Genomic DNA, 17,170 nt, shown 5'->3' on the forward strand with positions numbered 1-17,170 from the left:
ATTTTTGGCTTTGGCTCGAATCAGTTTGATCCTAGAAAGCATCATTCAGGCTATCATTGGAATTTGGATTGCAAAAATGTTCCGTCCATTGATGCTAATAACATGATTGCTGCTGCTGTATTTGTTGGTTTTTCCAATATTGCAGCTGCTGCCTGCTGTTCATAGCCAACTTCAGCTTCATCATATGTATTTCGGGAAGGCAACCAGTGTGCTGATGGACTGGGATTATCAAAGCAACCAAGCTTATGAGAGTCCAATGGTAGTCACAAGGCTGTCTTCTGGCTTATTCCAATTTCTGTCAAGTAATGCCTTGGCCATCAGTTTTGTTTGGCAGCAGTTGCTTTCTCACAAGAAAATGAAAAACCCCAAACACATAGGTCTAATTTCGTTTAATATTTATAATTTCTAATAATTTAATATTTTAATTTTTATATTTAAATTTTATTTTTTTTAATTTCTAAACACATTTAACTTTTAATTTAACTTAACATACACTTGAATTTTATTTTTTAATAATATTTAAATATTTTTGTAAAATATATGTTGACGTATATAATGAAGGCATATATTATAAGGTATTAAAATATCATAAAAAAATAAATTCATGTATTTATTAGATAACCACAAGCTTTAGTCTAGTGGCTAGACACTTAGTGTTGGAAGTGGAGATCTCAAATTTGAAATTATTCTTCTTTAAAATATGATGGTTTATTCTCCACTTTATGAAAGAATTCTTCCTCTTCTTTCTAACCAGACATACTAAGAGCATCTCTAATACATTCTTTATGTATGTCAAACTTTTTATTTTAAAGAGTTATATCTTTCTTCCTATTCCTTCTAACTTAACACACTAAGAGCATCTCCGGTACATTCTTTATATACGTCAAACTTTTTATTTTAAAGAGTCATCTTTATTCTTTAAATATAAAGTAGAGAGATAGAGAACCAAACTTACTCTCTATTTTACATTTAATAAATGCATTATAAATTTCTATGTATTTGACTTAATTGATATTTACAATTTTTATTTTTTTATTGGTAAAAATTAAAAGAAAAGAAAAGAGAAATTAAAAATATTAATATTTATGAAAATAAAATAAGATATATAATAAAATATAAAGAGTTTATTGAATTTAAATAAAATATTTTATTCTTTATACGTAAATATTCCTTAAGATGCTTCTTATAATAGAAATTATGCTCTTTAAAATAAAAACACTATTGAAGATGCACTAAGAGTATCCCCAACAATACTCTATGTATGTTTCTCTATTAAATTATAAATAATTAACTCTCTATTTTAATTTGTCTTGAAATGTGTGTATAATTCAACAATACTTTCTATTTTATTCCCTAATTGTGTGTGTATTCCGACAATACTCTCTATTTTATCCCATAGTTAATTTTTTATTAATAAAGCAAAACGAGAGAAATAAATAAGGAGAGTGAATGTAATTCTTAAAAAAAAAAAAGAGAAAAAGTAAGAGAGAGAAATAATGTAATATACTGAAAAGCCACTTAAGAGTTATTTTCTCCTTTCTTAAAATTAAGGAGAGAGAATATGACATTAAGTCATTTTAAGGAAAAATGATAAATTAGGGAGTTTCTTGAAAGCTTAATTTTTACATATACTTCTTATAAGAGAGGAGTATGTTTCGAAAGTTTGTTAGCGACACTTTAACATACTTACTATATTTACTTTTTTTTTTTAAAAGTGTCTATTAGATTAAGTTGAAAGTTAGTCTTAAATTATCTAAATGACAAAAACTTAGAGATACAAATATGTATTTGGCCAATAAAAAAAACTAATACAGTAAAACCTCCATATAGTAATATATTTGAAACCAAATAAAATTTATAATTATACCCTAATGTAAATTTTAATATTAAATTTTATTAATTTAATATTAAATTTTATTGGTGAAATAATATTTATAAAATTTTATATTTTCAATACTGTATTTAAATGTAATAGTAGACTTTTGTAATCAATGTTTATCTCTTTTTTCAATGTTTATATAATTAATTATACTTAATATATTAAAATAAAAGAAACATATAACATAGTACTATCACTTTATAAAGTCTTGATATAGTTTACCATATAATATTACTATATGAAGAGAATATTTTCTTAAATCAATATTAAAAAGATTTATAACTTATTAGAATATAAAATATATTCTTATTTATTATTGACATAAATTTAAACTAAAAAATTGTATAATTATATAAAGATTATTTTTATATAGAGTATTATCAAAGTTGTTCTATACTTTTTAATTGGATGATAGCTAATGCTTGGACCGCCAATAGGAAAAGTGTTGCTGGAGCCCATATGGTATCTATTGGGCCTTTCATTACAGAGGCCATCACTATGGTTGGTTGGGCTGGAACACAGTTCAAAATATTTAGCAACTTTTTTTTTTTTTCTTTTTCTTGCTAAAACCCTAAGACAAACGAAACTTTGCCCTTTTATTATTAAACTTGGAATAAAAAAAAGAATGATTGTTTTGAATCTTTAAGCCACATTTAAATTGAGTACTGACTCAATTGTATTAGTATAAACTAATAGAAAAAAAAAAAGATTAAAATCTCTTATAAATTTACGAATTTTTACATTTCTTATATTTTTGACATTTTAAAATATTTAGTTTTTTTATGTTTTTTATTTTAGTGTCAATATACTTAATTTTCATTTTTAAGCGATGTAGTATTATTATAACAACCAATTTTAAATAAGAATCTTAATGGATATTGATAAGAGTATTTTTTAATGATCAAATTTCTTATTTTAAAAAATCAACTTATGCAATAAAATTTTTAACGAATCTTTTATTATTTAAATATAAAATAAAGAGTTAGTTTGGCTCTCCAAACTTCATTCTCTATTTTAAGATTAATAAATGTACTACAAATCTTTATATATTTTATTACTTGTTATTCTTAATTTTATTTTTATTAATAAAAATAGAAAAAAAAAGATGAAAAATTAAAACTATTTTTTTATATTAATAAAAAAAAGTAATATACAAAGAGCGCATTAGACTTGAATAAATTTTCTAATTTTTATATTTAGATACTTTTTAAAGTTTTTATTATAAAAATAATGCTCTTTAAAATAAAAAATACCATTAAGCATGGCTTAATAAGGAGCATAGTGATACTAAAAGATGGAAATTGCGATAGTTTAATATTGCATATTAAAATTTTAAGTCAAAACTCAGAAATTTAAACACTAAAAAACATGTTACACTTTGTCCTATATCTGTAGTATCTTTCTATTCTAAGCCTTGCCAGCATTATCAAAGATGAGTTTCTTTTTTTGTTTTTCTTTTTTTACCCTTTTGACTTGATAATGTATATGATTTATATGTACCAATGTTATAATTTTAAAAGATGGTTATTACAAGGTTTTAAACATTAGAGAATTGGGTCTAATAATTATCTCCTCATAAACAAGTGTAAGTTTTATATTCAAATATATTCAATAATTACTTTGATAGCCATAAATTCATTGAAATGTCTTCTTTAAAATTAAAAAAAAGAAAAAAGTATTTTTAATATGTAGCCTATAGTTTTATAATCCAGTAAAATTACATTTGAGGAAGCTATTTGCCAGCTGCTTAAAAAGCTTGGTCAATAAAAAATCATGTATTCCCAGAGGAAATTGAAGGGCAAATCTGCAACCTGATTCACTTCTCTGTATACATGAGAAACCTTTACAATTCAATCCTTCTTCAAAAGGTCCAAACATGCCTGATAGAGTTCAATTTGTAGCTCTTTACTCAAAATACAACCTCAATAATATGTAATCATATGAGAATAAAATCTTTGTTATTGACATTTTAATATTATAAAATATATATTTGTTTTCAGATTTACAAAAATTAGTAGAAGGCAATAAAATTTCTGTAAACCGTCAATCTGTTGCTTACCATTGATGGTTGGTTAAGCCTCCCAATCATTGAGATTAATATGATAACCTTTAGGACATTATGACATAGTAAATGAGAATATATATATATCGTATTAGAATAAAACATTTTAAGATAGACATTTTAAAATTTGATAAATTACATAGATCTTTCGTTATTACAGTCTCCATGGTGAATAAATAATAAATATATAGTTACAAATTTTAAATATAAAATACATCTGAGTCTTAACTCGAGTGCTTACAATTTTTTAAGAGAGAGATTATGTGTCAGAAGACATTATAATAAATACCAAATCGGACAATACAGCAACAAAAATAGAGAAACAAGAAATAAAAGAAATGTCTTTTATATATAAAATTAAATTCTATGCTAAAATATTTAGTTAATAATATAAAGAGAATAAAACATTAGTACTCTGGACTCCCCGATAATAGAATCTCCAATATTATATCAAAAATCTACTAAACCTAAAAGTTTAAGCTATTAAGTGAAGTTAAAAGATAATTTTATATATCTAACCGTTTTATACAAAAAAAAATATAACTTAAGTTATTAGAAGATACCCAAAAACAAACTTTTACATTTCTAACATCAGTGTTCCTAAAATGTCGATTATAATTAAGTTCAGACCAAGTTGAACACTTACTAAATAAAGTTGAATGAAAAACAAAAAATAAGTTACCAGTTACCACCATGTCTGAACGTGCATCAGTTATTGTTTTTGCACCAAAACATAGAAAACTGACACTGTTCATAACAGTCTGGTTTAGGGCATTTTATTTCTTTTGTCTTGTTATGGAACCACGTTCTGTAATTTGTATATAGGATAGAAACTTAAGTCTAGTTATATAATTAGAAACACTAGAAATTCAGTTAGTATTATATCAAGAAGAGAATTCAAAGCAAAATTCATAGGTAACTTCAGTACCTTGTTGATATGAACTCATTAGCAAGCTTATCTTCCTTCCTCTGGAGCTTTTCCTTTTCTCTAGCATGTGTGTGTGTGTATATATATATAGAATAAGGGTTTCACATTTAAATAATGTTGTTAAATAGATTTGGCAGATAAAAGAAGTACATGATGGCTAATCAGTGCTAGTGAATGCCAGTCTCTACAAGACCAAACCTGCAAAAATTACTTCCAAGTATTTGTTAAGGAGGATATATACATATATATATATTTGATGAACCACTTTCCTTCTAAATTATCATATGAAAAGAAATTCTAATTTACTAAATGAGTTCATATGAAACATACAAATGACTGAAAATGATAACAACGAGGGATTTCTGCAAGAGGGTAACTCAAATCAGTAAATAAAACAAAGTGAAAAAGAATGTAAAGAACTATCGCTATCAATAGGCAAAAGTGAAAACAGCAAAAACATGTAAAGAAAATAATATAATAGATCATTATTAAACTAAGTGTTAGTGATACCGTACCACTGTGAATATATATATATATATATATATATATATATATATATATATTCACCCAATAAGGCTGAACATGAAAAAAGAAAATTATATTAACCAATTGTACTTGTACCTAACTTAGCCTGAGAAACTGAAAGAGAAATAATTAATCAAAGGAAAAGAAAACAAACCAAGACCACCAGAACCAATGCTATTTTTGAACCAATGGGTGCAAATATATTTCTCGATCTAATCACATTGTACCCAAATTTTGATTATGATTTCCATGAAATGCAAATTCCATAATGAACATTCCCCAAGTCAGTAGTAGTTCTTGATTATATATACTTACACGAATAAACAAAAACCATTTAATTATGTCCCCAGTGGTCACACATTGCAATAACAATAAAAAATAATAATAATAATGATTATAATCTATTACCTTCTTAACAAGTTAAATCTACACATCTAATTATTTGGAAGAGACAACTGTTGATGAAACTTCCCTTTCTTGTGTTTTAACTTGTGCTAAAGTTGCTGATTCTTCTCCTTTCTCGGCTTCAAGCCATACTTGTTCCACAACTGCTCTCCTCCTCCATTTGCTGGAACTTGAAAGCAGCTCCCATGCATTTGATCGCTACCCATATATGAGTTTGAAGTAGGTGATGATGATGAGTTCATGCCCTCAAGTCTAGCTATTTCCTGGCCATTGTAAGGATCAAGTTGTTGAAAATAATTGCTGGTTGTCAAATCTTCTTTCCTCTTCTTGAAACCCTCGCCCTCTGTTGCCATGTTAAAGAAGACGTTCATGTTCTTCCATTTCTCTTTACACTCATCCACACCTCTATCATACCCCAAATTAGCCATTTTTCCTGCTATCTCTTCCCATAGATTTTCTTTTGAATACCCACTATTACTACTTTCTTGAAATCTTGATTCCATTGTTGTTCTGATCTGTATTAAGCTAAAAATCTCTGGCTCACTCCATCTACTAGCTTTGAGTACTTCATGATCAATTCCAATCTTTTTAGCATTTCGATCTTGGTTATTGTAATGATTTTGAGTTGCTATAGCAATTTTCTCAATCGATGATGATAGGTCTAGTCCTTTCCCTGTGCATTTCCTTAAAATCTCCATTAAAGCAACATCTCTTGCTTCCATCCATGCTCTTTCTTTAGCCCAGAATTCATGTATCCTATCTAACCGAGCTGACTCTTGCTTTGTCCACTCTTCCTCTCTAAACATTCTTTCTTGTTCTCTATCTTCAATCGTCTTTATCATTCTCTCCATCCAAGCCTCTTGACTTTCCAGCAACTTCTTCATTTGAATGTCCACAAAATTTTTAACCTTTCCTTTCCAGTTCTTTTTAGCCTTTGTACAAGTATAACTTTGGCTCTCAGTACTTAACCCTTTCTGTTTCTCCATGGATCGCTTCATCATATAAGCAATAGCAGATAAGTCCTCATCATTGTTCTCTGAAGAGGAAGTCTCAAATTCAGATGTGTTGGAGAAGCTTAGGCTTTGCTCACTATGCTTGTTGTTGGTTTCTTGAAAGGATTCTTGATTTTCTTGATTAATATTGTTGCTTGGTGGTTGATAAAGAAAAGTAGTGTTGGTATTTGTCAAATGAGTGGTTTCTGAAGCTGAAGCTATTTGATTGCTTGTTTCTCCATAAAGAGCTTCAAGTTGTCGAAAGAATCTGTAATGTTTCCCATCTTGTCTTCCAGCTTTACCGTCCTTTGTTTTCTTGTAGTATTTGTACAAGTTCTCAAATTTTTCCCTACATTTCTTGCCACTTCTTTGGTAACCATGTTCGTCAGCCATGATTCTGTAATTATCAAAGAGAACATGCATATATAGGAGTTACTAAACACAAGATGATGAGTACATGTATATAATAATCAAACAAATAATTACTCAACTAATAATTAACATTCCCAAAACATTCTTTAACAGTCATTAACTAATGTGTTCTATAAGTAGTAGTAGTAGTACTATTATTATTATTAGTATTATGATGTACTTGCTTCTCTTGGAATGATAAATCTAATAAATTAAAGCAACTGATTAAAATATTCAAAAACACTAATTCCTCATATTGAAGATCCCATCAACTGTGAAGATAAAACCTATTATTTATTTTATTATTAGCTAAACCCAGTGATCCAATTACTTGATGCTTCAAGAAAAAAGAAATAAAATAGGTGATAGATTGAGAAACACTGAAATGGTATCAATCTCATCTTCCAAAAACTGTATAATGCTTCTGCTTACAAGCTATTCATTTATGGGATCTACCCATGTATGTCCAACAAAAAGCAATTAATGAACACGAAATAAAGGGGGAAAGAAAAAAAAGAAAAACACCTGAGTCTCTCAGTTAACTCAGTTTGCTTTTGTCATTATAAAGTACTAGATTCAAGAAAATTACTATAAGTAATAATAATAATAAAAAAAAAGAAGAAAAGTATACAAAGATTTGTAGCTTTCATCACCCATATGAAATTTTCTTATGGGTGGTTTTCCCTCCATATGTTTATTAATAAAATCAACCCTTTTTATGGAAGGAAAAAAAAATAGAGAGAGAGAGAGATGGAAATAGACAAGTAGTGAAGAAACCCCATGTTTATTTAAACAAAACCAATTAGGGTTCTTAATCAAGCATCATGAACAAATGCAATAACAAGAAAGAAAGGAAAAAACAAGACACAAGTAACAAGAAAGAGAGAAAGGAAGGGAAAAAAACACAAATGAGTTCAATGCAATTTTAGTTATTGAGATGAAAGGTAAACAAATGTACCTAGAAACCTCATCCCAAAGGGGACCCTTTTGATTAGCTTCTCTAAACCTGGAATCAAGCCTAGATCTGATCTCAAGAAGAGTAAGAGTTTCTTGCCTTGGCCATCTACTATTATTCCCTGCATCATTACCAATCCAACCACTCTCCATATCAAGACCAAAAAAAGTAGCACCAGTACCAGAAACAAAGCTAGCAGTCGCATTACTAGCAGCTGCAGAAGTAGTAGCAGCAGCAGTAGCAGCAGTAGTAGGGTTAATACTAGTAACATTGGTGCAATAACGGTCATGACCGAGCTTGACCAAACCACTAGGGAACATTACTTCATTAGCTGCTGCCGCCGTACCATAATCATGGTGATAAATATGGTGGTGATGTGCTATTTGTGGAGCGAGATTATTGTTTCTACTCTGGAAAAAGGTTATTGACTCTGCTGTGGGTTGTGGGCTGGGTTGAAGATGGGTTCTTCCGGCCATCAGTTGCCGGAGATCCGGTAAGCCGTACTGATGATGGTCACTCATGTGTAGCTACTCGTAGTATGGTACTACTAGGTTTTGAAAACGAAGAAAATGAGAGACAGAGAGAGTCAATTTCTGTTCTTTTTTCTTTTTCTTTGCTTTTGGGTTTTGTTTTAAATAATGAGAGAAAGAAAGAGAGATTATCTAATGGACAAATTTGGAACTTTAAAAGTTTTTTAGAGAGGAGACAGGATCCGAGTCTACCGCAACTTTCATTACTCTTTCATCACTACTTCTTCAATTCTCTCTCTTGTTAGAAAGTGAAAGAAAAATAATAATAATAATAATAGAAAGTGAAAATATGAACATTTACGTAATGTAGGGACCAATCACAGCCAGACAATTGTCAAAGCATTACACGAAGATCGTAATCCTATGCTCTTTGCACTGATTAGATGACGCGTTTACAGTTTCAGATATATCATTCTTTTTATTTTATTTTATTTTATTTGTGGTGTTGTATATATCATGAATAATTTAGACCTAACATAGAAAAATATGGAAAGCTATTTAGAACTGTAATTATTGTGACCAATTAAGATTATAATAGTAGGATTATAATAAAGTGTTATATTTATATTTTTGGGTCTCTCTTTTCATCATTGTTAAGAATATATATATATATTTGTAAAGTCAAATTTATTGGTATGTTATCAACTGATTACTTTAGGTCAAATTTAATTATTCCATCCAAATTCATTTTTCCTAATGAATTGAGCTATTGACTTTGTGGTTTGATTCAGAATATAATCATATCTAATAATTTCATAATTTAGAAAAATTCTTATTCTATTTGTATTATATCTGCCAACAGACAAATGAATTAATTCCATGTAAAAGATGATTACATAACAAATATGATAATTGATAATCATTCACTGTCCAAAGAGTAATTCCGTTGGGATTAGATACTTGACGGCTGATCAATACTTGAATTGATTTGCTAGCTCATGACTATATAATTAAATTACCTAATGTTCTGTTTGATTAAAATGTATAATAAAATTCATTTTATTTAAAAAGAAATATATAAAAAAAATAAAATAAAATAAAAATGATAAAGTCGTGGTGTAATAAAATGTACGGACTTACTAATATGGAATTCATTTAGAAATTCTATGTATTTTATTAGAATTTAGTTTAACTATAATCAATTCCATACAAATTTGATTATATATAATACTAAATTAATTTTTTACTCCATTCAAAGCATATAAATTTTAAATTTACAAATAAATTCTATGGATTTCAACCAAAAACCATTTTAACTTTAAATTAGCTATATGTGATTCCCTTATTTAAGCTAGTTAAAAATGGATTGGGTCTTCTTTTTCTATCCGAAAATAAAATATTTGACTAGGTATAAAAATATAATGGGCTACTCCGCATACACGTATAAGATATCTACACTACTTTTTTACATCAGTATAAAACATTCATAATACATGTTACTAATTTAACAATTTAGAATAACTAAGTATTTTCTTAAAATGTGAATGTTGAATGGAGACGTAACCGATTTAATATTTTTTTATTTATTTATAAAATTTTCTTTTAAGAATAAAAATTGAGACATGTCTTTACCGAGTATAATTCCTTATTGTTGCATTTGCTTCGTAATGAATTAAAGACATGCACGTCTCGTTAATTAGCGGTCTCATGTATGTTTGAGGAAATGAAAAATAGATATATGCTTTAAGAGCACAAGAAATAATTATGTACGCATGGCACTGCTAGTTGACCTATCAAGTTGACTTGCTTAAGGAACTTCATATCCAAATTAAAGACTGTAACAAAATTTGAAGGAATTATATCCAAGTTTACACAAGTCAACTTATATGATAATGTAAAATATGAGTACTTCAGACAAGTTTAAAGTGTTCGCATACATATAAAGATTAGTGCCTGTATTCATTAATTTAAAGGAAAAAGAAAAGAAAAGAAAGAAATCCAGATTGTATAAAATTAATTCGTAATCCCATTTTAGCTATTGCAATTGGTCCATTTAATCCAGCAATAGTTGGGGCAAATTCACAAATCTTTGAAATAATACTGAGAAATCATAGATTTTTAAGTAGGGATCCGCAAACATAAAAAAATCTTCGTTCTACTAAACAGGGTGTGTTCAACTCATAATTTATTTGATAATTTTTATGAATGTCAACTAAGTATTGTAAATAAATTGCTCTCCACTCTTCAATCACTTGATAACCAAAGTCATTTTTTGACAAATGATTACTATGAGTCAGACTCAATAGAATTTGATAATCCTTTTTTTTTCATCATTCTTCAATCACTTGATAACCAAAGTCATTTTTTGACAAATGATTACTATGAGTCAGACTCAATAGAATTTGATAATCCTTTTTTTTTCATCATTAATGTGGAGAACTGAATTATAAATTCTCTTTCTTTATCATCAATCGAATCACTGTTCGCGATCAATAATTCTATTTTATTATCAAATTATATATATAATCTTCAAAAAGCGACCTATAAAAAGATTTTCTAAAAGATTCTTTTATTTTTAAATTTTAAAGATCAAGAAAATAAAAAGGAAAATAAACTTTTTATATATATAATTTTTTTTGTTTATGTAATATATATATTACTAAAGAAAGAAGGAATACAAATCCTCTCGATAGAACAAAAAATGGCTATTGCTCCAACTATTTTAATTTTTCTGATATCGGTTTTATATTTAATGTTGAACCTAACATAATAGTTTGATGTAATACAGGACAAGCAAAATGTGAAAAATCTTTAGTTAATAAAAATTGAATTTTACTTTTATATAATTGTTTGTCATTATAATTGTACCGCTAATTCAATAATAAACTATAAATAATATAAAGAATAAACTATATATATATAGAAATAAATAATTTCAAATCGGATGTTACAAGGGTTGGTTCGGACAGTTTGAAGGTATCAAAAAAAGGGGAACAAATTGAATGGGAGCATTAGGGTTGTTAAACTTTAAATTCCAATGAAAAGGAATTTAAGTATATGAATGATTAGCAACCATCAAAAATATTCTAAAGCACTTATATTATATACAAATCTATTCTTTATACAACGGGAGAGAACTTATGCTCCTGTATTTATATATGTTCAAGAACAGCTGATGACTTAATACTTCATCCAAAAACAAACAGTAGAATGTGACGATTTAATTTGTCAAACTGATTTGAGGAAAGGGAATATTTTGGATAAATCTCCTCGGCCACTGATATGATGCGAATGCTTTTTCTTTTAACTATCTAAAGTTTTCTCATGCAAAGCAAAGAATTAAATTGAAGAAGGAAAGCATCGGATTGAGTCTCCTGAAACAGTATATGTATATATATTAGTATTTAGTACAGTTATTGTCAGTTCTGATTGCTTGCAACAGACGTTGCTGACCCTATCCACTTACAAAATACAACTTACCCTTTCTTCCACCTCTCTCTCTTGCGTGACTTAACTGCTTATCATCTACTCAGTAAATAAATAAACCAAAGAGAATATCACACATTACTGTATAAATATTTTGGAAACTATATAAATAAGTGTTTTACTTTCCTCATAAAGTGTTTATGAATTATAATTTGCCATTATTGTATTAAGTCCACCCTTTTCTGTCCAATTAAAAGCAAACTGTTGATGTCTTTTTTATAAAGAAAATTTGACGGGATTTTGCATTAGAAGCTATTGGGGTTACAAAAGAATCAGACGAAAAAAAAGTTTGTGAAATACACAAGGGAATTGCTAAACTTTGTAGTTGTAGCTAACTATCAGTCACGCTTAACAAAATTATAACTATTCCTTTAACAGATACAAAACTTTCAAGGAACCACACATTCTAAGATTGTTTCAAATTTAGCACATCAAATAACTAAAAAATGTCTCATGTGATGAGTTTTAACTCTTTATATATAGAATCAACTATTTATTATCTCATTTTAATGTGCAATTTAATTCATTCATGCATTCTTATATCCTAGACATTTGTCATCTTAAAAGTCTGCCAAAAAATGCTCTTTTTATTATTATTATCTAAAGATAGGAATCTACAACCCACAATTGCATATGAAAGAATCCCCAAAACTCATATTACAGACAGAGTTGCATAATACAAAATTATAGAAAAAAAGGCTGAAATTACAAAGTAAAAAGCATACATGAAAAGGGAAAAATTATAGCCATGCTATGAACTGGCACAATCTTTCAACAACTTTGGCTAAAGGATCGACAGTTTGATTGCAAGACCAATAGATGTGTGTAATTGTGATAGAGGGAAATAAGCTTTTGAGATCCTTGATTTCCCCCAAGAATGTCCCAGAACTTCTATAGTCTGTCTTCAATATTACCGTTGACCCAACCCATAGCAATAACTAAGTCAAATTTGTGATCCTTTCTAAAAGAGAACTGATAGAAACCGATAGTTGGAGCTAGAAGTTCCACTTTGGAGTCCTTGATTCGAGATGGAGAAGAAAATAAACAAATAATGTAACACCCGGAATTTTTTTTATATATTTAATAATGAGTTTTTTATTTAAGTTAATTTTAGCTTTATTTTTAATGGGTTTAATTTGAAATGATTTAATAAAAAATTTAATATTAATCAAATAAATGAGTTATTTTCTATACCCAATTAGTTTGAAATTTTAAGAAATTATTCAAGTAAATTATTTGAGAAATGATTATATTTTGGTTATTCAAAATTTTTCCAAATGCATATTTATATAAGTAAAATTATATATTGAAAAATTATGGTAGAATTGTAAAGGATGTGTTTATAAAAGAATTTTGGGAAAATTGATTATTTAATTTAATTGTGTGTTAGGACTAAATTGAAAATTTATTTTGGAATAAGGATTGAAAGTATAATGTTATTTTTATGGGGTTTTAATGGAAATTTGTGAGTTTGGTATTTTCATAAATAAATATGTCGGTCAGGGGTATTTTTGTAATTGTGTATTTTCAATAATTCAGATTTGGCCCAAATTAAATAGCTAGGGGCTTAATTGAAAGGCTAAAAAGAAGTTTGGGGGTCAAATTGGAATTCTGCAGGATGAAATTGTAAGTAATTAAGAAAGTTGAGGGACCAAGTTGTAACAAGGAAAAGTTTGGGGGCCTAATGTCGATATTGAAAGGAAAGAAAATCGGGAAGAGGAAGAGGAAGAAAGGGAGGAGAGAGAGGCCGGCGTCCATGGTGGATGACGGAGGCTGTGCCGAGCGGCCAAGCGAGCCCGATGGTGGCGGTGGAGGCAATCGGCAGCGGCCAATCGCGACGTGGCGGCTTGAGCGTGCTTCCTGGCCTTCCTACCGATCTCGGTGGCGATCAACTCCCCTTGGAGAGAGCTTCCTTTGCTTTGGTGACCGGAGGAGAGAGTTCAAGTGGAGGCAGCGTTTTTGGGCTTTTCCCATGAAGTTTCGGAGGATGGATGATCGAAGGACATATCCCGACTCTCCTTAGCTCAAGCTTCGCGATGGCACCGGTTTAGTGGGCGATCGGATTTCGTTTGCAAATCGACGGTCGAGATCGTCCGCAATCTCTCCCGGACGATCGGGTGTCGATCGGAAAATCGGGCGAGGTTGTGAGTCCGATGGTGTGTTCGGATCGTCGATCGGACTCCCGGCCACGGAGGGCGAAGTCGACCGAGCGATCGAGCGTCTCGGTAATTATCTTTAGCCCGTTAATTTTAGAAATTCTTGGTTTAATTGTGTCTATTGTATTATTTTGAGTATTTGATGATTTTTGTGAGTCAAAAATAATTGTCTGTCAGTTTGCCTGCCTTGTATTTTGTCTTTGTGTGAGTCGGAAATAGTGAAGTTTGGGGACCCGACTCCCGTTGTTTAAATTGTTGGATATTTGGAGTGTTTTTCTAGCAGTCCTGGACCCGTTTTCACGGGGGGTAATGTTCGTGTTGTAGGGGAGGTTCACGGATTTTCGGTGAGAATTCTCCCGAGTCGAGATTCTTAGCCACCCTGCGAGTCTAGACCTAGGATTAATGATCGATTGTTTCAGCGTTTTGATAAATTATTTTCCGTGATTAGATTGTCAGTTTGTTCGGCTCGCTCCTACCGAGGCACCGGAGCAGAGCTAGGAGGTCGCCAAACCTGTGAGTTAAAGTCATTTAATCTTTGCGCTATTGCTAGTCTGATTTTAATATGCTATTTAGAATTTGTGCTTAATATGATTATTAGTATCGCAAAATAAATGATTTCACTTGATTATTAATATTTGAAATAATATAAATATTATTATTAGTATGTTATAATAATTCCAAATATTATCAGTTTTCCACCCGAGTTGCGATGTTTTACTCTTAATTGTTAATCATTAATTTGATATGGTTGAATGACTTCATTATACAATGATATTTATTATATGTGATGATTGCGAATTGGGAAATGTGGCTTGTAGAACATGCCACCGATACCGCAGAATGATCATGGACATGTAATAAGATTTTCATGGGTTTGCCCTAGTCGAGCATGGCTCTCTGGGCTGATTTGTGTAAATTCGTCGGAGGTAAGGTCCCCGGTCGAGCATTGCTCTCGGGGCTTATTTGGATACTTAAGTGACTGACCGGAGGTAAGGTCCCCGGTCGAGCATTGCTCTTGGGGGCCAGTCTTATTGGATTAAGAGAGCCGAATGGCTACTAGATTTCTTATTTGGATACTTAAGTGACCGGAGGTAAGGTCCCCGGTCGAGCATTGCTCTGGTGGGCCAGTCTTATTGGATTAAGAGAGCCGAATGGCTACTAGATTTTGGGGTTTAGGGTTCTACCGAGCCACTCATCCCGTAAAAGTAAAAATATATTTTTATTCATTTATTTATTTATTATGGTATGATTATAATATGGATTGTATTTACGTGCATGGTTGATATTTTGATTCGAATGATTAATATTTTATGTGAAGGAAATAGTAGGGTATGATTATAGTATGGTTTGATATACTGATTTGAATAATCTATGTTTTCTGAGAAGAAGCAATAGTCCCTAGATTATTTGATTTTAACTCACTCTAGACCCATACCTCATTTTTACTGCTTTTCAGATTCGTGATCATAGTTCTCCTGCGACTCTTATTCAGTAACCCGACTCCTTCATCATCGGGTGATGTATTTGATTTGGTATGTAAATTGGTAAATCTTAGATTCTCCGCAGTAGTAAATAGTAGATGTATCAGTTGTAAATTTTCTGAGCTTCGGGTCTCGCCTAGTTTTTCTGGTAGACCGAAGTAATTTTGTAAAGTGTAACTATTAAGATAAATTGTGGCTTTAATAATATTAATTTGAGATGAGATTTGTTTAAATCAGTGAGTGTCAGGCTTACTACGGGTTTCGGTGGCCTTAAGCCTACCCATTCCCTAGTGCCGGTCACGGGCCCACGGGTGGGGTCGTGACAAATAAAGTGGCCATTGTGGTTTTGCAAAACACTTTCAATACCAGAAGGCACGCGTCCACATTCCACCGCTCCTTAATCAGGTATTCTTTCTTTGCCCCAGTGCCCATTTACTGTCCTCATCGGACTCCTTCTCTAGCCAAATTTCCACACGGGTTCTAACATCTAGGTAACTATTGGAGTTGACATTGAAAATTGGATTTATAATTAACTAGGAGATGATCAAATTCTCATAGTAATTGAACTAATGCGACAGACTCATCATAACATTATATCGGAATTTGACTTCAAAGTTAGGTCGCAAATATATAGCTAGTTTTAGCAAATGTCTAGATGTAAACTAAATGTTAGTCTAATTTAATTCTATGTAAACAAATATCTTTAGAACGTCACAAAATAGACTGCTAGTCGTATTTATTATTCTCAAATTGACCTAATTTACCATGTCAATCTTCAAGAGAAATTTTGTGCCATATTGTTGACTTGAGCTCCTGATGAAGATGGTAACTTGTATAGGCCATGTTCATTCAGTCCTCGAAGAAGTATCTCATGTACGTTTTGATCCTTAACGATAAAAATACAGAGGGTGAAACTCAAAATAACAACTACTTCACTAGTGAATTTTCTTAAAAAAAAAAAGGAAATTATATATTATTTGAGAAAATTGTAATTTAATATTCAGATAAAGAGGACATGATTTTGAAGAAATAGTAGAATAGTATTCGGAATATTTAGAAGATATGTTAATTTGTTTTATATATAAACTTCTCAATTCTTATGTAAAAAAGCCATAGGAAATTAAGAGTTAAATCAATACACAATGAGCAACAATATCATTCACTAGGCAGATTTTATAATTTGTAAATATAAAAATATAATGACAAAAAGATATAATGGGAAAATGAACGTTGGCATGCTTGAAGTACATGAGTAGCATGATGACTATAACACTAAGGTGCCGAAGTTACAATAATTTTTAATAATTTTATGTATTTATTTAAAAATAAATAAATATGGTATCTTAAAATTCATGAAACACTTGAAAGGAAACCCTAGAGCTCCAAAAGATAGGGCTAATAGGCTACGGTGTATGGCTAA

The 17,170-nt window shown here is 30.1% G+C and overlaps 1 protein-coding gene across 1 annotated transcript; it reads right to left on the minus strand.

Annotated features, from left to right (window-relative positions):
* Window positions 1-5,618: 5,618 nt before the first annotated feature.
* LOC8267796 (trihelix transcription factor PTL) lies at window positions 5,619-8,846 on the minus strand. The gene is made up of 2 exons (XM_015726419.3): window positions 8,161-8,846; window positions 5,619-7,188 (listed from the first exon to the last, which is right to left on the minus strand). Exons 1-2 carry the CDS (start codon window positions 8,676-8,678, stop codon window positions 5,889-5,891), a joined length of 1,818 nt encoding a protein of 605 aa, XP_015581905.1. The 5' UTR covers window positions 8,679-8,846; the 3' UTR covers window positions 5,619-5,888.
* Between the last annotated feature and the right edge of the window lie 8,324 nt (window positions 8,847-17,170).

Source organism: Ricinus communis, chromosome 6, assembly GCF_019578655.1.
Source record: "Ricinus communis isolate WT05 ecotype wild-type chromosome 6, ASM1957865v1, whole genome shotgun sequence".
In the NCBI taxonomy this organism is placed as follows: Eukaryota; Viridiplantae; Streptophyta; class Magnoliopsida; order Malpighiales; family Euphorbiaceae; genus Ricinus; species Ricinus communis.

Bases quoted from the DNA above. Each gene is read 5' to 3' on its own strand.
- LOC8267796 (XM_015726419.3), bottom strand. From the start codon at position 8,678: ATGAGTGACCATCATCAGTACGGCTTACCGGATCTCCGGCAACTGATG. The intron at 7,189-8,160 runs GTACATTTGTTT...TGATAATTACAG, and splicing joins CTTTGGGATGAGGTTTCTAG to AATCATGGCTGACGAACATG.